At 36.5% G+C, this 17,925-nt stretch overlaps 1 protein-coding gene across 3 annotated transcripts in view; it reads left to right on the top strand.

Moving 5' to 3' along the window:
• KIAA0232 (KIAA0232 ortholog) overlaps positions 1-17,925 on the top strand; it is a 74,708-nt gene that overhangs the window by 33,216 nt on the left and 23,567 nt on the right. For 2 of the 3 annotated variants that reach the window (XM_076335899.1, XM_076335898.1), the window contains exon 3: positions 4,207-4,344. In XM_076335899.1, the coding sequence (XP_076192014.1) occupies positions 4,207-4,344 (138 nt within the window). Of the gene's footprint in view, positions 1-4,206; positions 4,345-16,219; positions 16,319-17,925 lie in introns of those variants that run through there. The other variant, XM_076335900.1, reaches the window with a different exon arrangement.

Genomic DNA, 17,925 nt, shown 5'->3' with positions numbered 1-17,925 from the left:
TGAAAACTTGATATACATTATATTTGTTCATCTTAGTGTGTATCTAAATCAATCTGTAGTGCATTTACACAGGGAGAATCTCAGGGAATCAGTTTCTCTGAACTTACTTTAAGAAAAAAAAATCTGATTTTTTTTAAAACGTTTTTCTGCTGATTTGATTTCCCCGTTTGGGGAGTTTGTTGATCAGGTTATTAAATCTGATTCCTTTCCTGTGTGTTCTGCTGATAAGACAAAATTTAAGCCTGTTTACTTACCTGAATAGAAACTGGGACCTTGAGTCATCTAGTGTTTCTGCATCAGTGAACTTGACTCCAGCTTTTATGAAATAAGGGTAGTTCCTGCAAGGTTCTTGAAGTATTTAAAACTGATTTTTCGTTTATGTAGACTATAAGCTTCAAAACAATTTTCTTTCTGTCTTATCACAAGGTGTCACATTTGTTGTCTTACTGATAGTAGGTATTTCTCTATTATCTTTATAACAAATTAAAGTAAGAAGAATCGCTACCAAACGGGTTTTTCTTTTGCTTCTCCAATTTCTTGGTAGGGTGGAGGGGAGCGGTGGAATTGCTGCTTTTGTGTAGTTGAGCCGGAGAAACAATTTAGAAATCTCTTTCTAAAATTTGCTCCTGGATATTAATTCAGGATTGAATTAAGCACTCCAAATACTGGATTTGTTGAGGCAGCATTAGCATAAAGAATAGATACTTTACCAACATTTCTTTAGCCACATTTATGGTTCTTAAGTTATTCTTGTCATGAAACTTTGCACTTTCAGTGTCTTTACAATTAAAAATCTCTAATATGAAATCATCTAGTTATGTAGTAGGTAGGTACAATAGGACTCTGAAAAACAGATGTTTAAATAGCAGTTTAGATAGTCAAACTTGAATTTTTCCAATATTCAGGTGGCCTCAGCTTCCTGTTGGTATTTATTTTATATTGGGTGGTCGTCCCTTAAAAATTCAAGTAGTGGTAGTCTGTTTTAAACATTAGAATTTTGTAAGCCAAATTTCAATTTTTCCTTCTGTGTGTAAGCACACTTTTTAAATCTATAAGTTTGGGGTGGCATTGCTTTTATGAAACGTTCGGAGACCACTGAACAGAATTATGAAAATTCAAAGTTACGGTAGAGCTCTTGCCTTAAAATAAGCATTATCATATGATCTCTAGTTCTGTTAGGAAACAAAAGTAAATGAAGGCATCTAATAGCTGAAGAGAACAGAAGCCCTTTAGTGATTCTTTCCATGTGAAGTAACTAGCTTACTTGCCTTCATGCATACAGAATGTTTTGTTAAACTGCTTTCTTTCCTGTTTGTCATGGACTTAATATTTTCCAGTCTGAGGAGTGAACCTATTAATGGGCTCCTGACCACTGGAGACAAAGGGGAAAAAAAAAAGCAGGGGAAAAAAGCAAGAGATTAATTTAAACCATTTGAAACTACTGGATTGTCTTTTTTTTTTTTACTAATTTAGTCATCGTAAAAGCAGAATTCCACTCGCTTTGTGTTTCATAACTCAGGTTCTACAAACTCATTCTCTAGGCTATGTGACATTTTCTTGGTTTTTAGCCATTCTACTGTAACACTTTTTTTTCTTCTTTTTTTATTTTGTAATTGATTCAGAGTGGTTCTGATAGATTATAACGCAAGAATTATGTGTAAGGATTTTTCTTCACTGTTCTGTAGTGTTTTATGGGTGTGGTGTTTGAATTGTGTGCAGAAAGTGCAAGGTCCTCAATAAATTTAGGCTATATCAAATACATATATAGTGCTGATAAATATTGTAGTTTACATGAGGTTTTTAAACTTCAAAATTTTATGTGGAGTAGCTGTAATCCATGGTGTTTGCTAATCTTGTAAAATCTGAGGCTAAAAAATTAGCGAGTTTGTCCAGGAAAAAAAATTCAAAACCTCAAGTTTTCAACAGTTTTTTTTTTCCTATAAAACTTAAAAGTGGTGGTGTGAAGCACCGGCAGCCAGGTGTGACTGAAAACCGTATGTTTAGAAACAAATTTTCAGTGTATTGTCTAAAGAGGTAGAAAGGAGGAGAGGATTCTACCGGAGCTCTGTCCTCAATCACTGCATCCTACAAGATGAGCTGTGTTGTTCCCAGAGCGTCCGAACAACATGCTTACTCTGGAAGGAGGGATGAGACCGTGATACACACAGCTCTGTGGTGGGTGCCTGAGAGAGACTTCCATTCAGTCTCCCTTTCCCCATTTAAAAAATTGGGTATTTGTTGCAAGGATTAAATTTTTAAAAATGGAAAAATAATCAAAGTTTGTAGACGAGTGTCAGATATCTTTCAAATTATGTGTGTGGAGAACAGCATGAAACGCTTTATAAATTTCTGTAAGCATGAAGGTTCTTACTGCTCTGCTGACAGACTGCTAACGTATACGGCTAGTAAAGCTGCTCTTGCAGAGGTTAGCTGTAACGTACCAGTACAAAGCAAAGCTTTGTCGGCATAGATAAAACAAAGTACTTTAGCATTTTGGTAGCGTTTTCCTAGTGTAGATGTTGCCTTAATCAACTTTTCACCTAAAAGCAGAATAAATGAAGTTAACCCAGTGCGCATTTGCTGGTGTGCCTGGATTTTCATTTTGAGTGACGTATTACAAGTGGGTATGTATTTTTTCATTCGTAATTGTGCTCATGTGGATGAGCAGGCCAGGCTTTAGAAGCTGATGAGGGGTAGGTGGGTCTCATCAGTTTGTATACTTTCACGTGTATATTGGGAAGAGTTAGAGTGCTCTACAGCCTCATTGTATATAAAGAAATATATAAACTAAAATTTTGGAAGACACTTATGAATTTATTTTTAAAAAAATGGAGTGTAGATTTGCACATTCTATTGAACCTGTTTTCTGAGAATTTTATTTTTCTTATTTTTTTCTATTATTTCTTTCTGTTAGTCTTTCTAATAACAGAACAGTAGCCTGTTCAAATTTCTCGTTTTAAATGAACCACTGGCATCTTGCACAAGTATAAGGAAAAACAGGGTGACTGGTAGCTTTTTGTTCTTTCAGAATTAAATCCATTTCTCCACTTTGATGATCAAATAAGACTTTAAGAAATAAATTCAACAAGTTGCTCCAGTCTTTCCTGAAGGACTCGGTCATGTAAAATCATGAACAGCGGCAATTTCAATGGCTGCTTCTGAAGGTCACTGGTCCCTCTCCACCCCCTTTTTTTCCCATCTTATTCTGTGATTGCACAGAGACGACTACGTTCACTGACAACTTGTTTTTACTTCATTTTGAAGCTGTGTTTTAAATGAGGGTAGGCCTTAGCCTGGATTTTGTTGGAAGCAGTAACAGATACGTTGAAAAGGTTGAAACAGGTATGTTGAAAAGCATCAGGTGTTTGTGGATCTCTCTGAAGAAGGTGATTTAGACCAGCGTACATTAAAAGACGTTCAAGATTATTTTCCTGGTAGCCAAAATTTTTCTCTGAGATGTACACGGGAAATCATGTGTATATATGTGAGTGGACAGTGAAGAATAAGCAAGTCTGATAATAAATTTTGTAAATTCTGAAAAGCGATATAAAACCAATGCTACATATCTTCAGATTATTACATATAATACAATAGCACTCTTCTTTGATTTTATTGTTCTTAACTAAACGTTCTTACATGTATGAGAACCCAACACCCCCACCCACAGTGTCTAATTTTCTTCTGAAATTAGTTCAGGTTCATTTCAAGATAGGCACTGCTATCTCTAGTCATAATGATGTTCATTGTGAGACTGAGTTGAAGGCTTTGGGATCTAACATTGCATTTTCTTCTTTTGGCTTGTTCAGCTTTCTCTTAAGTTTGATCCCAACTCTGAACTACTTGCTTTTCATCCTTATTATTTCAGAGATCAGTGAAACTCTCTAACATATTTTGTGTAAATTACAGTAATACATTCAACCACAAGTTGGCCACAAAATGATCTTTATGAATAGGCTTTGCAATTGGAAAATATTGCAGTGAAGTGTGAGTAGCCTCCATGTCATGTGAAAAATATATGTGCTTTTCTGAATAGTAAGTGCAAGTTTTCTATAATCAAACTAATCCTTAATTTGGCAAAAGTAGTTTTTAGTAGATAGGATGAGGTTGTTTTTATTTTGAACAGTATGTTATTTGTAGTCCTGTTCTGCTGTAGTACTGAGATATTAATGTATTTTAAATAATGTAATTTATTTATTTTGATTTTAGGAGAATGACATCTTCCTGGGCTGGGAAAAGGGAGCTTACAAGAAATGGGGAAAGAGTAAGAAAAAGTGCTCTGATCTAACACTAGAGGAAATGAAAAAACAGGCTGCTGTCCAGTGTCTTCGCTCTGCTTCTGACGAAGTAAGTTTGGACTATTTAATAGATTCTTAAGACTTTATGTCCTTCTTTGTGTTAGATATATTTAGCTTGTGATGATTATCTCTTAATGTCTGGCTTCTTAAAATGCAAGTTCCCCAGGAGTTCTCTGAGAGTTCTCTATTTTTCTTTAGGAAATTATGAAATCTCTGTATGGCAGCAAGATTTCACAAAAGATTCTGTACTATGTAGTGTCATGTTTTCCTATCTATAAGTCCTCACCTATTCTTGTCGGGGACAGTTGCAATGCACCAGTTTGTGTTGAAATTACCACAAAGATATTTCTTAAAATTCTAAATTTACTTTGTGTTGTGTGTGAGCAGCAAGGAATGGAATATTTGGCCAGAAAGCCATCTTGCTTTGTCCATGCTGTATGTGTAATCCAAAATTGCTAAATAAAATGCAATGTATAGTAGCAAATGTTCACTTTCCAGATTACATCACTGAGTGGAAGTGGAGTTGAAGTGCACTGACTGGAGAAGGTGAGGAGAGGTGAAGGCAACAGGTTGAAGGAAGATACCAGAGGCAGCAGATACCATGTAGCTCAATGGAAAAGTGGAGAAAGGGAGAGACGTCGAAGGAAATATTTAAAAAGAAAACATTATCTGTAGCACAGGTCAATGAAAGCTCTCCAGGGAGATTTTTCAGACAGCAGAAATGAGAAAGTCTATCTTTTAGTTTACAGAACTAGAAATAGTCTGATCTGTCACTACTGTGAGAAGAAACTCTACCCCGGCTGTGCAGCTTGGTTGCATTATTGCTCCATACAGCTTCCTAGTCACAGTTTGTGCTTGCGCAAGCATTTGTGTGGCTGTGTGGGGAACTGAATTGGGAAAGTGAATCAGTTTCCTGAGATTAACCTGGTTGGGGTGGAGGAAGTGTTAACCCAGAGAGGTTTCCTGGTCAGATTTGTAGCATGGACACTTGGGCCAGTAAGAGCGGGGAAGTTATGTGGCCAAGGATAGCGAAGGAAGTGGGGTTGACTTGTGTGGTTATTCCCACCACCACCACCTTCAGCAGCATTGCCATCATACTTACTGTTCGTGAAGCTACTTGAGCATTTGTTCAGTTACTAAAGTGCTAATTGATTAATTGGGAGTTTTCTGAACTCCCATTTTCCCATTACTTAGTATCCTAACAAAGTGATGCAAAATATAATTTTGTTGGTAATTTGCTCTGCTCTTACAGTTACAGAATATTGAGGTCAGCACTCTGACTACAGTAAAAGTTAATTTAAATATGAAGCAAATATGAAGAAATAATTGCAACAAGTAATGTCTTTCTTGAGGATATGACTATCTTTGTATACTCATTTTATGAACAACAAAAAGTAGTAGTCTCATACGTAGACCACAAGAATACTGATGATCGATTTTTAGCTTTATAAATTATTCTCTTGATGCATCTTCACATAGCTGAAAATCAAGGAGCATCACTTAGAACTAAATTTATATCATACAGAGAAATCCAGCTGAAAAGAAAAAGGAAGGAGGTAAATTTATTAATAATCCCTGGTCTGCCTCCACTTGAAATTTTGTATAGTCTAAAACAGAAGAAGAAGGGAAGAAACCCTTCAGCTGGAGTTTTGAAAGCATAAAAAGATGTGTGATCTGAAACACTGAACAAGTAACTTCCTCCTTTGACTCCTGCCACCTTGTCCGTTTTTTATTGTTCGACATTAACCTATAATCTACAACCTGTAGACTTGTGTTATTTCAGGGCTATTTTGACTTCTCTTGCATGCCTGGACAATTCAGCTTGCACATTTGTTGTCTTTAATGAAATTGTAGGTTATAATTTTTTAATGTATTTTCAAACACAGGGTGGAACCTTTAAACCTTTTAAAAACAGAAAGTTATTACTTAAAGCTGTTCTGTAGGTAGTTTAACACTTGTACTGCATAAGAGAGAAATATAGTTGGTTTTGGGGTTGGTGGTTTTTTTTTTTTCCCTGGAGTTGGGGGGAAGGGTGATCCTGCTTTGATGCTAGTGATATTTTAAAGTAACTTTTAAGGTATCTTTTCTTTCTGCTTTTCAAACATATTTCCTATGTTGGCTGGTTTCTGTACTTTGTGTGCTAATCTGATGGGAATAATCAGTAGTTTTTGGACTGTGAAACATGATGTCACAATACTATTTCTGCTGAGGCATTCAAGCTGCCCCATGCAATGTTCATGATTTCATCTCCAGAAAAAGATAATACTCTAACTGTAGCCAGAATTGACAATTAGTGGTGTGTGAGTGAAGAGCGTTTATAAAAACTGTTGAGATACAAATAAATACTTTTTTCCAATGCCACTTGAATTTTTTTAAATTGTTTTCTGAATCATCTGAAAATGTAGAGGTTTTTTTGTCAAATAGATAGAAGTTGGATGTGTTCATTAGGATCTTCATAAATATGTCAACTAGCAGCTTTGTACTCACAGGTTTTTCTTCTTGCAATAGGTCTGGCAGTAGTTCACATGGACAGTTCTGGAGCTTGCTTATAGTTTTGCTATCCTTCTGTGATCCTTTTTTCAAAGTAGGTGAATACAGAAATACCAATATCCTCACACAGATATGGAACACTTGCTCTTGCAGCCTAACCTCTTCTTTCAACCTTAGCATTGGAGCAAAGCAAGCAAGGTTGAGGTAGCTCCATTACTGGGAGTAATCGAAAGAAGTCTTAGTGTATTTAAACTTAAGTATATTTAAATAAAATTGTATTTAAGTGAAATGGTTAGAATGTTTACCCTGTGTGTGTCTGTAGAAAGAGTATATATACACACATGTATGTGTACACACACACAAAGAAAAAAAAAAAACAAATAGGGAGACAATTAAATGAAGATTTTAGGGTTCTGCAGCCTGATCTATTTTAGGGGGAAAAATGTGCAGAGGATGAAAGGGTATTGAGGGTTAATAATAACTTTTCTAACCCTCGTAGGAAATGACAGAGATCCAGGTACCATCATTTTGATGTTTATATTTAATTACTTAAACCAGTAACATGTTGAGAAATTGCAGATAGTCTGCGTCCTCCCCACTACCAGTAATCAAAGGCCCTAAAATTGGGTGATCACTTCAGAAAGATGCTTGATGGGGAGAGGAAGTCATAAAATAGATTAGATGAAAATTGACTTGATAACAGTAAACACTGTTTTGTCAATCTTTCATTTAATGGTTGAAATAAATATTTTGAAATGTTGTCTCTTGCGGATTTTCATTCACATAGTATTCATTCTTAGGGAGTACTTTATTTGGCAGCTTAGTTTTGTTTGAATTCAGTTTTTTGTCTCTTATTAAAAAGAGTAATGCTGTAAAACACTAGTCTGAGACAGAAATCCAAGACTTAGTTATAATTTTATGGTGCAGAAAACAAACATTTGACTTCAAAAAGCCTACGGTTTGGTGTTTATTTCTAAAACATTTCCTAAGTTATGGAGTATGACAGGTCAGGGAAGCTGCAGTCTTTTGACTGCTCTGCATCACTGTGTCTTGCAGCGGCAAAGCATGTTGTGGACTAAGTTCTTTTGTGAGAGGAGGCCTGATTTTGACAGATACTATCTGGTATATGTAAAAATGCAAATTGTTAATGTATGTATGTTCTGAGGACAGTATTTTTTGTGTGACAAGCATTTTGGTGTCTCAAGTTGTCTATATTCGTATGAATCTTTAGCTGCAGATGCTCTTGATGCAGTCAGAAGCAGAGAAAATGTAAGTACGTTGCAACTTGCCAGAAAATGAAGACAGAGTGATGGTGAGAACTTTTAAGACAAGTACTTTAATGTAGTAATCAATTGCTATTCTTACTGCAGTTTTAAAGTTTATTTTTTCCAAACACTTGAATGGAGTATAAATAGCCGTTCAAAGATGTGCTGAAGAATTGTTCAAATTTTAAAAAGCTTGTTAATATTGACCTTGAATAGAGACTTTATCTTAATTTTTATTCTTCTGAATTGTAGAAGAAATTTTAAAATGTTGGTTTACAATTAACTAGCAAAGGTATCCATTCTAATGAAATGTTGTGTAAAAAACCCCAACTGTTTAGGACTGGGAAGTATTTATGTAAAAGTCCTTTGCAGAAAATAAGAAATTTTATCCTGAAATTACTGCCTCAAATTTTAAGTAAAAACAGCTGTTTCTGTCGGCATTAAATGACTTTTTTTGGTTAGTGGTTTTGTTGTTGTTTTAATTCCTGTCTGGTACACCTAAAACTAAGAAGGTCAGTTTGTTGATGTGTATAGTTTCTGAGATGCTTGCTTTTTTTTTTTTTTTTTTTAAAAGCCTCCTAATTCTGAGTCTGTAAACTATTTTGGATTTTAATAATGAAACTTGTCAGTAACAAGACAGAAAGCAGTATCTTTGAGACTCAGTTTAGTTAAAAAAAGTAAGAGTTTAGAAATTCACCTGTGTTGTATTTCTGCAAGATGGATACTGTCTGCGCAAGACTGGAATTAGAGGTTACTTGTTGAGACTGATACATGTAAGACTTTCCAGTAGGTATATTTCCTACTAATAATACTGAAAAAACTCACGATGCCTGTCCATCGGTCATAAATCCAAGCTTAATTACCTTTTAACTGACTAGTTTTCTGCTAAAGGTTGCATTGCTCAATAGAGTAAGGAGGTTTTCAGCTGTGTTATTGCAGTTCCTATATAATATAGTTCATTCACCGAACACTTGTAGTATTACATGTGAAATTCCACCCCAAGATGGTGCTAGAGTTTCAGTTAAAGCAATCGGTGTATCTTTATTCCGCTGAACTGTATGAGGACATTTTAAGAATGAGGAGAGGAGACTACTTCATATGTATCTTTCTGCTGATGAAACCAGATCTCCCGGACTCTTTCCTTCTCTGACTATAGGTGGCCACTTCACGTAAGCTGGTCCACAGCACATGCTGAGACATTGCTAGTGACTAATGCTCTCAAGGCATGTCCTAATGGGGTTCAGGCAATGTGGTCCATTTCTGAACTAACCAGGCTCTCAAAATCCGCTAACTGCCACATGAAACAGTGTACATCATGTTAAAGTAAGAATATCTTGGTTGGTAGATTCCATAATGGATTTTGAAAGAGCGTTGCTCAAATATATTTGACAAAAGCAAACAGTGCCTTCCATCCCACTGTTCTAAGAGGTTACTGCTTGGAGGTAACACTGAAACATAATTAGTGAAACTTCGTAACACTAATTTCTTTGAAATGCAGTCAGGTGTGGGCAAGCTGTTTGGAGCACTGGCTTCGCTTGCTTTGAATTATGAGGGGGGAATATGACCCTTCTCATATCTGTATTATCATATGGGAGTACAGGAACAAGTGTGGCTCTAGTGAACAGTATTGTTAGAAACTTGAAATGGTAATCTTTTATTCTCAAATGTACCTTGCTTTCAGCACAAATTTGAGATGTGTCTAAAATAAGATTCTGTTGAAAATTTCTTAGCATTTGTCATCTTTCTTGATCTAAGTGCAGAACTGTCAAACTTTCCATGCAGTTACTACAGTTCTGCACATAAAATTTATTTGAAGAAATAAGCTCCTAATCAGGCCAAATTAATCAATTGGTTATGATTCCACATCTGAGCATATTTTTATTGATGGGTTACTCTGGCCAACTATTGTAGTCTCCAAAGATTATGGTATCTGGGTGCCAGTTAGACCAAGGCACTATTGCATAATCTGTCTTGCACTTGGCAATAGTGATGTGCGAGAACTGAGGCAAAAGGGCTTGTGGAGCCCATAGCGCAGGGACTATATTTCTTTTCTTCTTATGTAGGATGCCAGATTAACTAGATTATTTAAAATTCATTTTAATCACTGATTGATTTCTGCTCTTCTCTGCTTCTCTTATGTAAGCCAATATTAATTAGGTAATACACTGACCACTATGCTGAGGTACCAGGGAATCAGCTAGTAAACATTAGATGGTTTATTAAGTGATTTAACTTACGCATCTTTGTATAACTAGAAGTGACACGAACAAGAGATGTGTAAAGAAAGCGCCCAATCTTCTTTTGACTTTTTTAAAAATAAGTGAAAAACGTTAGTCAAAAAGCCCCGTAAGGAGGGTAACAAAGTGCTAGGATGAACACTGTTAATGTAAAGATAAAGGACAGCACAAGAATGAAGCAAGTTGTGTAAAAGCCATCTTAACAAATCAGAACGATGAAATGCTGAAGTTGCTGTTGAAAAGTCTGAGTTTATTAAAGCAAAAAATGAAGTTAAGGTTCCAAAACAACTGTAATGCTTCTTTAAAGCATATATCCTGACTAGCTCAGTAGTAAGCATTTCTGTGCGTCTGAGGATGATTGTTCAGAATTTTTTTCCAGGAAATGCCAAAACACTTCACAAAACCAGTGAATATTATCTTTCTTCTGGGTTGTATCCAGTTGGCCTTCTGGAAAGGGATATACTAGCTGTTCCTAAAACACACAGCATTATTTAGGAAAGGATTTTAAAATTTTTAAGGAGCTAAGAAGAATTTTAGACAAGATGTATGTTTTGAAAAATAAAATCGAATTAGGACTGATGTCACTCAGCTGCTTCTGTGAGAAGGCACCATAGGGTTTTATCATTTCCAACCAGTCATTGTTTTTCTATGATAATTTAATTTGTATTGGTTTAAGAGAATTTGTATTGGCTCTCTATTATCAAATCCATTGGCTTCAAAAGTTTTCCTTTCTCCATTTGTATAATAAGTAAGCTATGTGGTACTGAATTTGGCAAACTATATTAGCCTGTGTTTTATAACTTCAGATACCATATAGAAATTGAAGTGAATTTGCTTTGCCAAGGTAACCGTCAGACTAAAATAATTACAGTAAATCAATTCCTTTTTCCTTATGACTTTGGCATTTAAATAGATATTCATAATACCACATACCTGATTTGTCAGGTTACTGAAGCTGCTACCCTGTGTATAATATTAACTTTAATAGAAGTTGACAAAAGTTTTAATTATTCCAAATTTTGTATGATTTTTCTCTATATAGAAAAAGTATATATCGAACTGGAGAAGTTCTTTGTGGGAGCTTAGTCTACACAGAAGTTGCTTCATCACTTTTTTTGGGCATTCGTTTCTCAGTTTACATCAAGCCAGTAAAAGTAAATTAATGCTTATCTTGTATTTCTTGTATTTAAGTATCTCCCATAGTATAGATCATTTTGTCTTGGAGGCTGAAAGTAGGTGTTTGGTATGATTGAAAGTTATTTTACCTTGTGTGTACTCCCAGTGATAATGGGAGCAAAATGGGGCAAGGCAATTCTCTCGCCAGCAGCTTCTCTGATAGGTCAGAGAAGACTGTTTGCATGTGCACGTCTTGGACAGAGAAGGCGGCACTATCTTTCAGATACACAACCATGGCCATGAATATGCCAGAGAAGTCGGTTACAGAGCTTTCCTGAATAATGCCTTGTGTATCATCACAGAACAATGTTATTAGATTATAATTTCCCTTAATTTAGAATAATCATTTTCACCAAAAATTTTAATTGGAGCCCATTATGAATTCTTGTCATACGCACAAGCAGACTTCAATGAATATAGAATCATGGAATCATTAAGGTTGGAAGAGACCTCTAAGATCATCGAGTCCAACCATCAACCCAACACCACCATGCCCACTAAACCATGTCCCTAAGCGCCTCATCTACACGTCTTCTAAATATTTCCAGGGATGGGGACTCCACCACTTCCTCGGGCAGCCTGTTCCAATGTTTCACCACTCTTTCAGTAAAGACATTTTTCCTCACGTCCAACCTAAACCTCCCCTGGTGCAACTTGAGGCCATTTCCTCTCGTCCTATCGCTTGTTACTTGGGAGAAGAGACCGACCCCCACCTCGCTACAACCTCCTTTCAGGTAGTTGTAGAGAGCGATGAGGTCTCCCCTCAGCCTCCTTTTCTCCAGGCTAAACAACCCCAGTTCCCTCAGCCGCTCCTCATCAGACTTGTTCTCCAGACCCCTCACCAGCCTCGTTGCCCTTCTCTGGACACGCTCCAGCACCTCGACGTCCTTCTTGTAGTGAGGGGCCCAAAACTGAACACAGTATTCGAGGTGCGGCCTCACCAGTGCCGAGTACAGGGGAAATACAGGGAATATGGCAGAGTACCTACTGAGGAAATTTCAAGTGTCCTTTCTGCATTTCACTTGATGCAGAAAATAACTTTTGCATAATTGGTGGGAACACACTTTAAAAAGTTTCTCCCGTTTCATTGATAATATAGATAAGAACATTTCAGCATCTGCAAGCTGAAGTACTGTGATTAAGTGAAATCTCACCGCAGCACTGCTTACAAGGATAGTAAGTCTTTCGTGGCTTTGAAGTCAGCATGTTTGTTTATAAGTGATGAATAATAATCAAGAAGAATAGTTTCTAGAGAGGCATTATCTGTTCTTGGGGGGATAACTTTTATCTCAGTGTAGCCTGCTACAGGAGGGAGCTACAAGAATTACGTTTTAAATAACAGAAGTCAGATTAACTGCTCTAGTAACCTACATTTAGGGATAGTGTGTTCATTTTAAGTTAGTTTGAGCTGGTAGTTGACCTCTTTTATCTAGCATTAGTAAATAATGCTATTATTTCTCTTTCTCGGAATGTGTGGTGTGAAGTAGTGAATTACAGCTCTGAAATCTGAGTCTGATCCTAGGTATGTGATTTACATTTCCTAACGCTGTTTTAGTACAGAAGACAGGACTGAGAGAGTTGCAGGAAAGTATTTTTATCTGCTTGTTGAAGAGCTGTTGCTCTTGTATTGCTTGAGATTGGATTTTTGTGATATTAAGTCGGTTTGTCTGCTTGGGAATTGATATTCTAAGGTCACACATCTATTGAAGATGACTTGGATCAAGTATTCATGAGCCCCAAAAGAGAAGTTAATAAATATAATTTGTTTTTCTGACTGGTCCAATGTCTTTGTTGTAAATCATTATGTATTCAAGTGAAAAGATAAAGATTTAATTATGTTCCCATAACATAATTAACATAACTCTACTGAAGAGTCAAAAAGATGTTGTACAAATACACTCTAAATGTTTCTTAGTGTCATCCGCCTTACTATACTGGAGGAAAATCCCATAATGCAGACTAGAACCTTGTTTTATTCCTTTGAACTCTACCTGGAATGAACACCCCAGGGAGGCTGCTGTTTTGGTGGATTTATTTATTTATTCATTCATTTATTTATTTAGTGATGATCTTGGGGTTAGGGATTTTTTTTTAGCCCTTTTTTTGTTCTTTCTATCTCTTGAGCACCTCTTTTGAGAGTACTTGTAACCAGATGAATTATACTGTATCAGAATGTTAGAAAATGAAAACCTAGACTTTTATCTAGCTCTCATCATCCTACAAAATATAGAAATAGATGTGTGGTTGCAGTGAATCATATTTTGTGCCTTATTCAGTTCACATGGCTTAACAGCTGATTCATATAGAACAGCTTCCTAATCCTGCTCTTGGTGACAGGCTACATGCCAAGAAATCAGTCAGAGTTTCATCTCTGGCTGGGGAGTCCTATGACCTGTTAAAAGAATGATTTGAAACTATGAATATGTTGATTTACTTTAATTTCTTGATTGTTTGAACTTGTATCTGTGAAAGGAGCATCTGTATTCTGCTCTAGCTGATCCTGCTTCGGCAGGGGTTTGGACTAGATGATCTCCAGAGGTTCTTTCCAACCTAAACAATTCTGTGCATCTGGGAAAGTGAAATGAGGATTTGTTTTAAAAGTATAAGCTAGAAAGCTCTCAAAAACCTAAAAGCAAATGAGTGAATATTTTAGTTGTTAAAGTAAAATGAAGTGTAATGCTTTTGTCTTTTCAAAAAGCTCTAAGAGGAACAAGGAACTTTCCTCGTGACCTTACAGGCCTGAAGTAACAAGCCATGTTTAGGAAATATTCACAGTACACAGTTCAAACCTCCTGGAGGAAAGCTATTAACTTACCTTAGGCTAGAAGCAAAAAAAAGAAACACTCACAAAACAAAACCCCCAAAAACCAACCCTTCCCTTTGAGTTGTATAATCTGATGGAATTTTTTAGTTTCTGTGTATATATTTATGGTATGTCAGATGTGGAAAGCTCATTCTAAATACTGGCTATCACAACTTTGTTCTCCTTTTTTTGTCCAGAATTTTTGGCTATTGCATATGTGCAGATCTGTAGAACAAAGTATACATTTGCATGGCATTTTTTTGGATGGAAGTACGAGAGCCATAACTAGACATCATTACTGGGTGACAGGAAGGGGTGAAAGGTCAGTGAAAACAAAAAAATTTGCTGACCAATGCTATCCTCAGTTCCCTAGAATAACTATGTGAAATAGTAGTGGTGCATGAACATTTGTGATCCAATTCAGGAAAAACTTAAATCTCCTGGGTGGTGACTGCGCAGTGCTTGTTTGCAACATTCAGAAGTAACCTGCTAGCAGAGATGGATGTCAACAAGAATTAAAGTGATTGGTCAAGTGTTTGAGAGGAGCTAATGTTTCACAGCTTCTTACTAAAAACTCTCAGAACATAGAAGCCAGTGCCCACTGTTAACATAGGCAACAGTTTTTAGTAGATCTGAATTTGGTGTACCTAGTATTGTACATGGTTCACAATTAACTAAACTGATTATTTTAAATTTATAAAAATATTTCAGAAGTAACTAAATGTATAGATTTGATATCTTCCGGGAACATTTTCTGCAGCTATGCAGAGGTGTGAATGTATGTACAAAAGCAATTGGGTTGCTTTAAGCTAATGAGTTACTACTTGTCATTTCTGACTGCTCTACTTCCAAAGTAGAGCATGTTAAAAAGATCTTTGATTCAAGATTTGACACTACACACACGCGCATATATATACACATATGAACCCCCCCCAACATTTTTTATATATATATTTTTATATATATAAAAATGTGTGTGAGCTTTGCTGTTTCATTTTTAATTGCTCTCATTCCACATTATGCAGAACTACATTAATTTGGCTCTGAAGAGAGTCATGTTGGTCAGTAAGCAAGACACTGGCTATTAGAGTCCTGTAACTCCAGCAGTCAGATTGACTGTTCTTGTTCATGCTGGCTGAGTTCAGAAGCTTAATTTATCTGTTAGCACGGTCACTTCTATGCCAGTAACATAACACCTATCCTTTATGTAATCCTTCCCTTGCTTCAGCCAGCTGATGAAAAGCCAAAAAGAATGACTTTTGATGGAACTGGATTTAAGTTAAGGCAGGGGAAGAAAATAGAAATGTGTTGGAAACAGTAGAACAGAATAAAATGTGTTTTTGTTGTGGAAGAAGTTTTGTTATGTAAAATGAAAAATATGAATTAAAAAAATGATGTGCTGCCCTTTGTAGTTTGAATGAGAGAAAGGGTTAGTAGAAATCTGGGTCAGTAGTTTAAATAATCTTACAGATAACAATGAGATTTAAGCCTTTTGTGTTGGAATCACAAAAGCAATCATAATTAGGCACTTCCATGTTGAAAAATGTTTTTAAGGTGCTCCAGTATTTGTACTATTTGGGGACTGTCTTTAAATTTGAACATAAGCAAAGCAGTTCAGGCAGATCACCTAATTTCGTTAACTGATGTGTCCTATTGAACCAAGCCAGTGCCTGGAATATCTTACTGTCTGGCAGTGGGGTTGCTGCAACTACAATGCATTAACTTAAACAATGAAAAAATACAGTAACTAAATCGTGTATTCAGAGAACAACACTGTCATATACGAAATAATTGCTGAGGCATTCATTACATTAAGTCTGCAGCTTGTTTTTATATACTGCAGTAAGAGGTTGAGCAAGTGGTCTCTAGAGACTTGGCATCCTGCACAGTGCCCCCCCCCCCCCCTTTTTTTTTTCTTAAAGCTAGCGCTAGCTGCATCAGCGTGCTATGCAGGACAGCATGCAGCGTGTCAGCTGACTCAAGTATTAGTTTCATGGTACAGGAGGAAATGAAGCGTTTGATTCCAAAAGTTTTCACTTCTTCGGTGTAATGGTGAGCATATTGTTGCCGGTTTGGGGGATTTCTTTGGACATGATGTTATAATTAAGGAAGTGAATCTATATTCCTTAAATTTTGAGTATTTGCTACAGGTGTCCGTTTGATCAGACAGTTCGGAGAGCTAAGCAAAAACAAGGCCAGCTCCTCCTCTGTTGCCCTTTTGGGGGGAGGAGGGGGAGTCAGGAATCGTATAGGCATAAAGTGACGATTATTACAACTACATAGGTTTGTCCATAATACTGTGCTGCTTGGTTCTTTCTAAACAATTTAATTTATGTTGGTAAATATACTGATATAGAAAATGCCTTCTAAAGTTTAATATTGCTAAGTCATCCTCAGTTAAGTATGTGGCATAAAGGTTTATATTTAGCACTTCAGTGCAGCAATGCAGTTAGGAATAGAAAATTGCTTTCTCACTTGACTGCAAATAATTAAAATTTAGAAGTTAGCATAAAAGTCATTGCTTCAGTATATGATTTTTCAAGTGTGTGTTTCTGACAGAAATAAACAAGCTAGTTTCACTGTATAAATTAGTATTCCCTGTTGTGTAATATTTTCTTGTGATTTAGCAACATATATTCACATTTCTCAGCCATTTCTAGTCTGTAATCAGGAGAGAGGAGAAACTCTTAGATTTTGGAAAAATGAAATCTTTATAGCACCATGGTGACACAGCAAATCAAACTCTTCTTTCTGCTTTTCTGTAACTTGATATTTGATCTGCGTTACCTTTGGAGAGAATGCATATTCCATGACTATATGCACACAAGATCATGTCAAATTCAGAAGATGAGATAATTTTGGAGGAGGTTTGTATACGTCTCAGAATCTCCAAGTATGATGGGGACAAGACGCTGGAGTTGTTATTGAGGAGACTGTGCATAGGATACAAGAAGCTGCACAGTTCTGCCTCATTACCCTTCCCAGCTGCATGGTAATGTGCAGGGGAATTCTTGCATCCTCCTCACTTGTTTGGGATTGCTGCCTTTAGCTGGGATTCCAGCCTTCTGTTTGCAGTTATGGAAAGTGCAAAGTGTAATCTCCAAGCATGATCCCTGAGCATCGAAATACAAAGAACACGAATATCTACATGGTACCCACCTCACCTAGTTTTCCTTCCAACAGGAATGGTCATTTCAGTCTGTAGTTTGGTATTTAGTATTTCGCTGACTGGAATTCAACTGTTATTCCATTAGAATAGCACAGGGTTTTCTCCTGTGGGCCAGTTGGTAGTATATTGTACTGTTTTGTGTGTGTGTTTATTTTTCAGTATTTTGCTGTTCCGGTGCTGTTGCTTTATCTAGAACTGCTTGCAAGTCTAGGCAGATAGTAAAAGCAGAAGCATGTGAGAATAACACTGAGATGGGATTTAAAAGGGAGCTTGAGTGTATGGAAGGTTTATGTGGAGGAATAAAGGAGGAAAATAGAGGCTTACAGGGAAGATGAATAAGATGTTTATTTTTCCCTCTGCTCTCCTGAGGAAACAACACAATGTTTACAAAGAAAAAAACCTAGGCATTGTAAACTGGCAAAACTATGGGTTAAGTTTTGCATGAAGATACTGTGGAAGCATTTCTTCTCCCTCACTGCCATCTATACGT

The sequence above is a fragment of the Aptenodytes patagonicus genome, chromosome 4 (assembly GCF_965638725.1).
Source record: "Aptenodytes patagonicus chromosome 4, bAptPat1.pri.cur, whole genome shotgun sequence".
NCBI lineage: Eukaryota > Metazoa > Chordata > Aves > Sphenisciformes > Spheniscidae > Aptenodytes > Aptenodytes patagonicus.
This window is presented reverse-complemented; position numbering and strand designations above follow the sequence as displayed.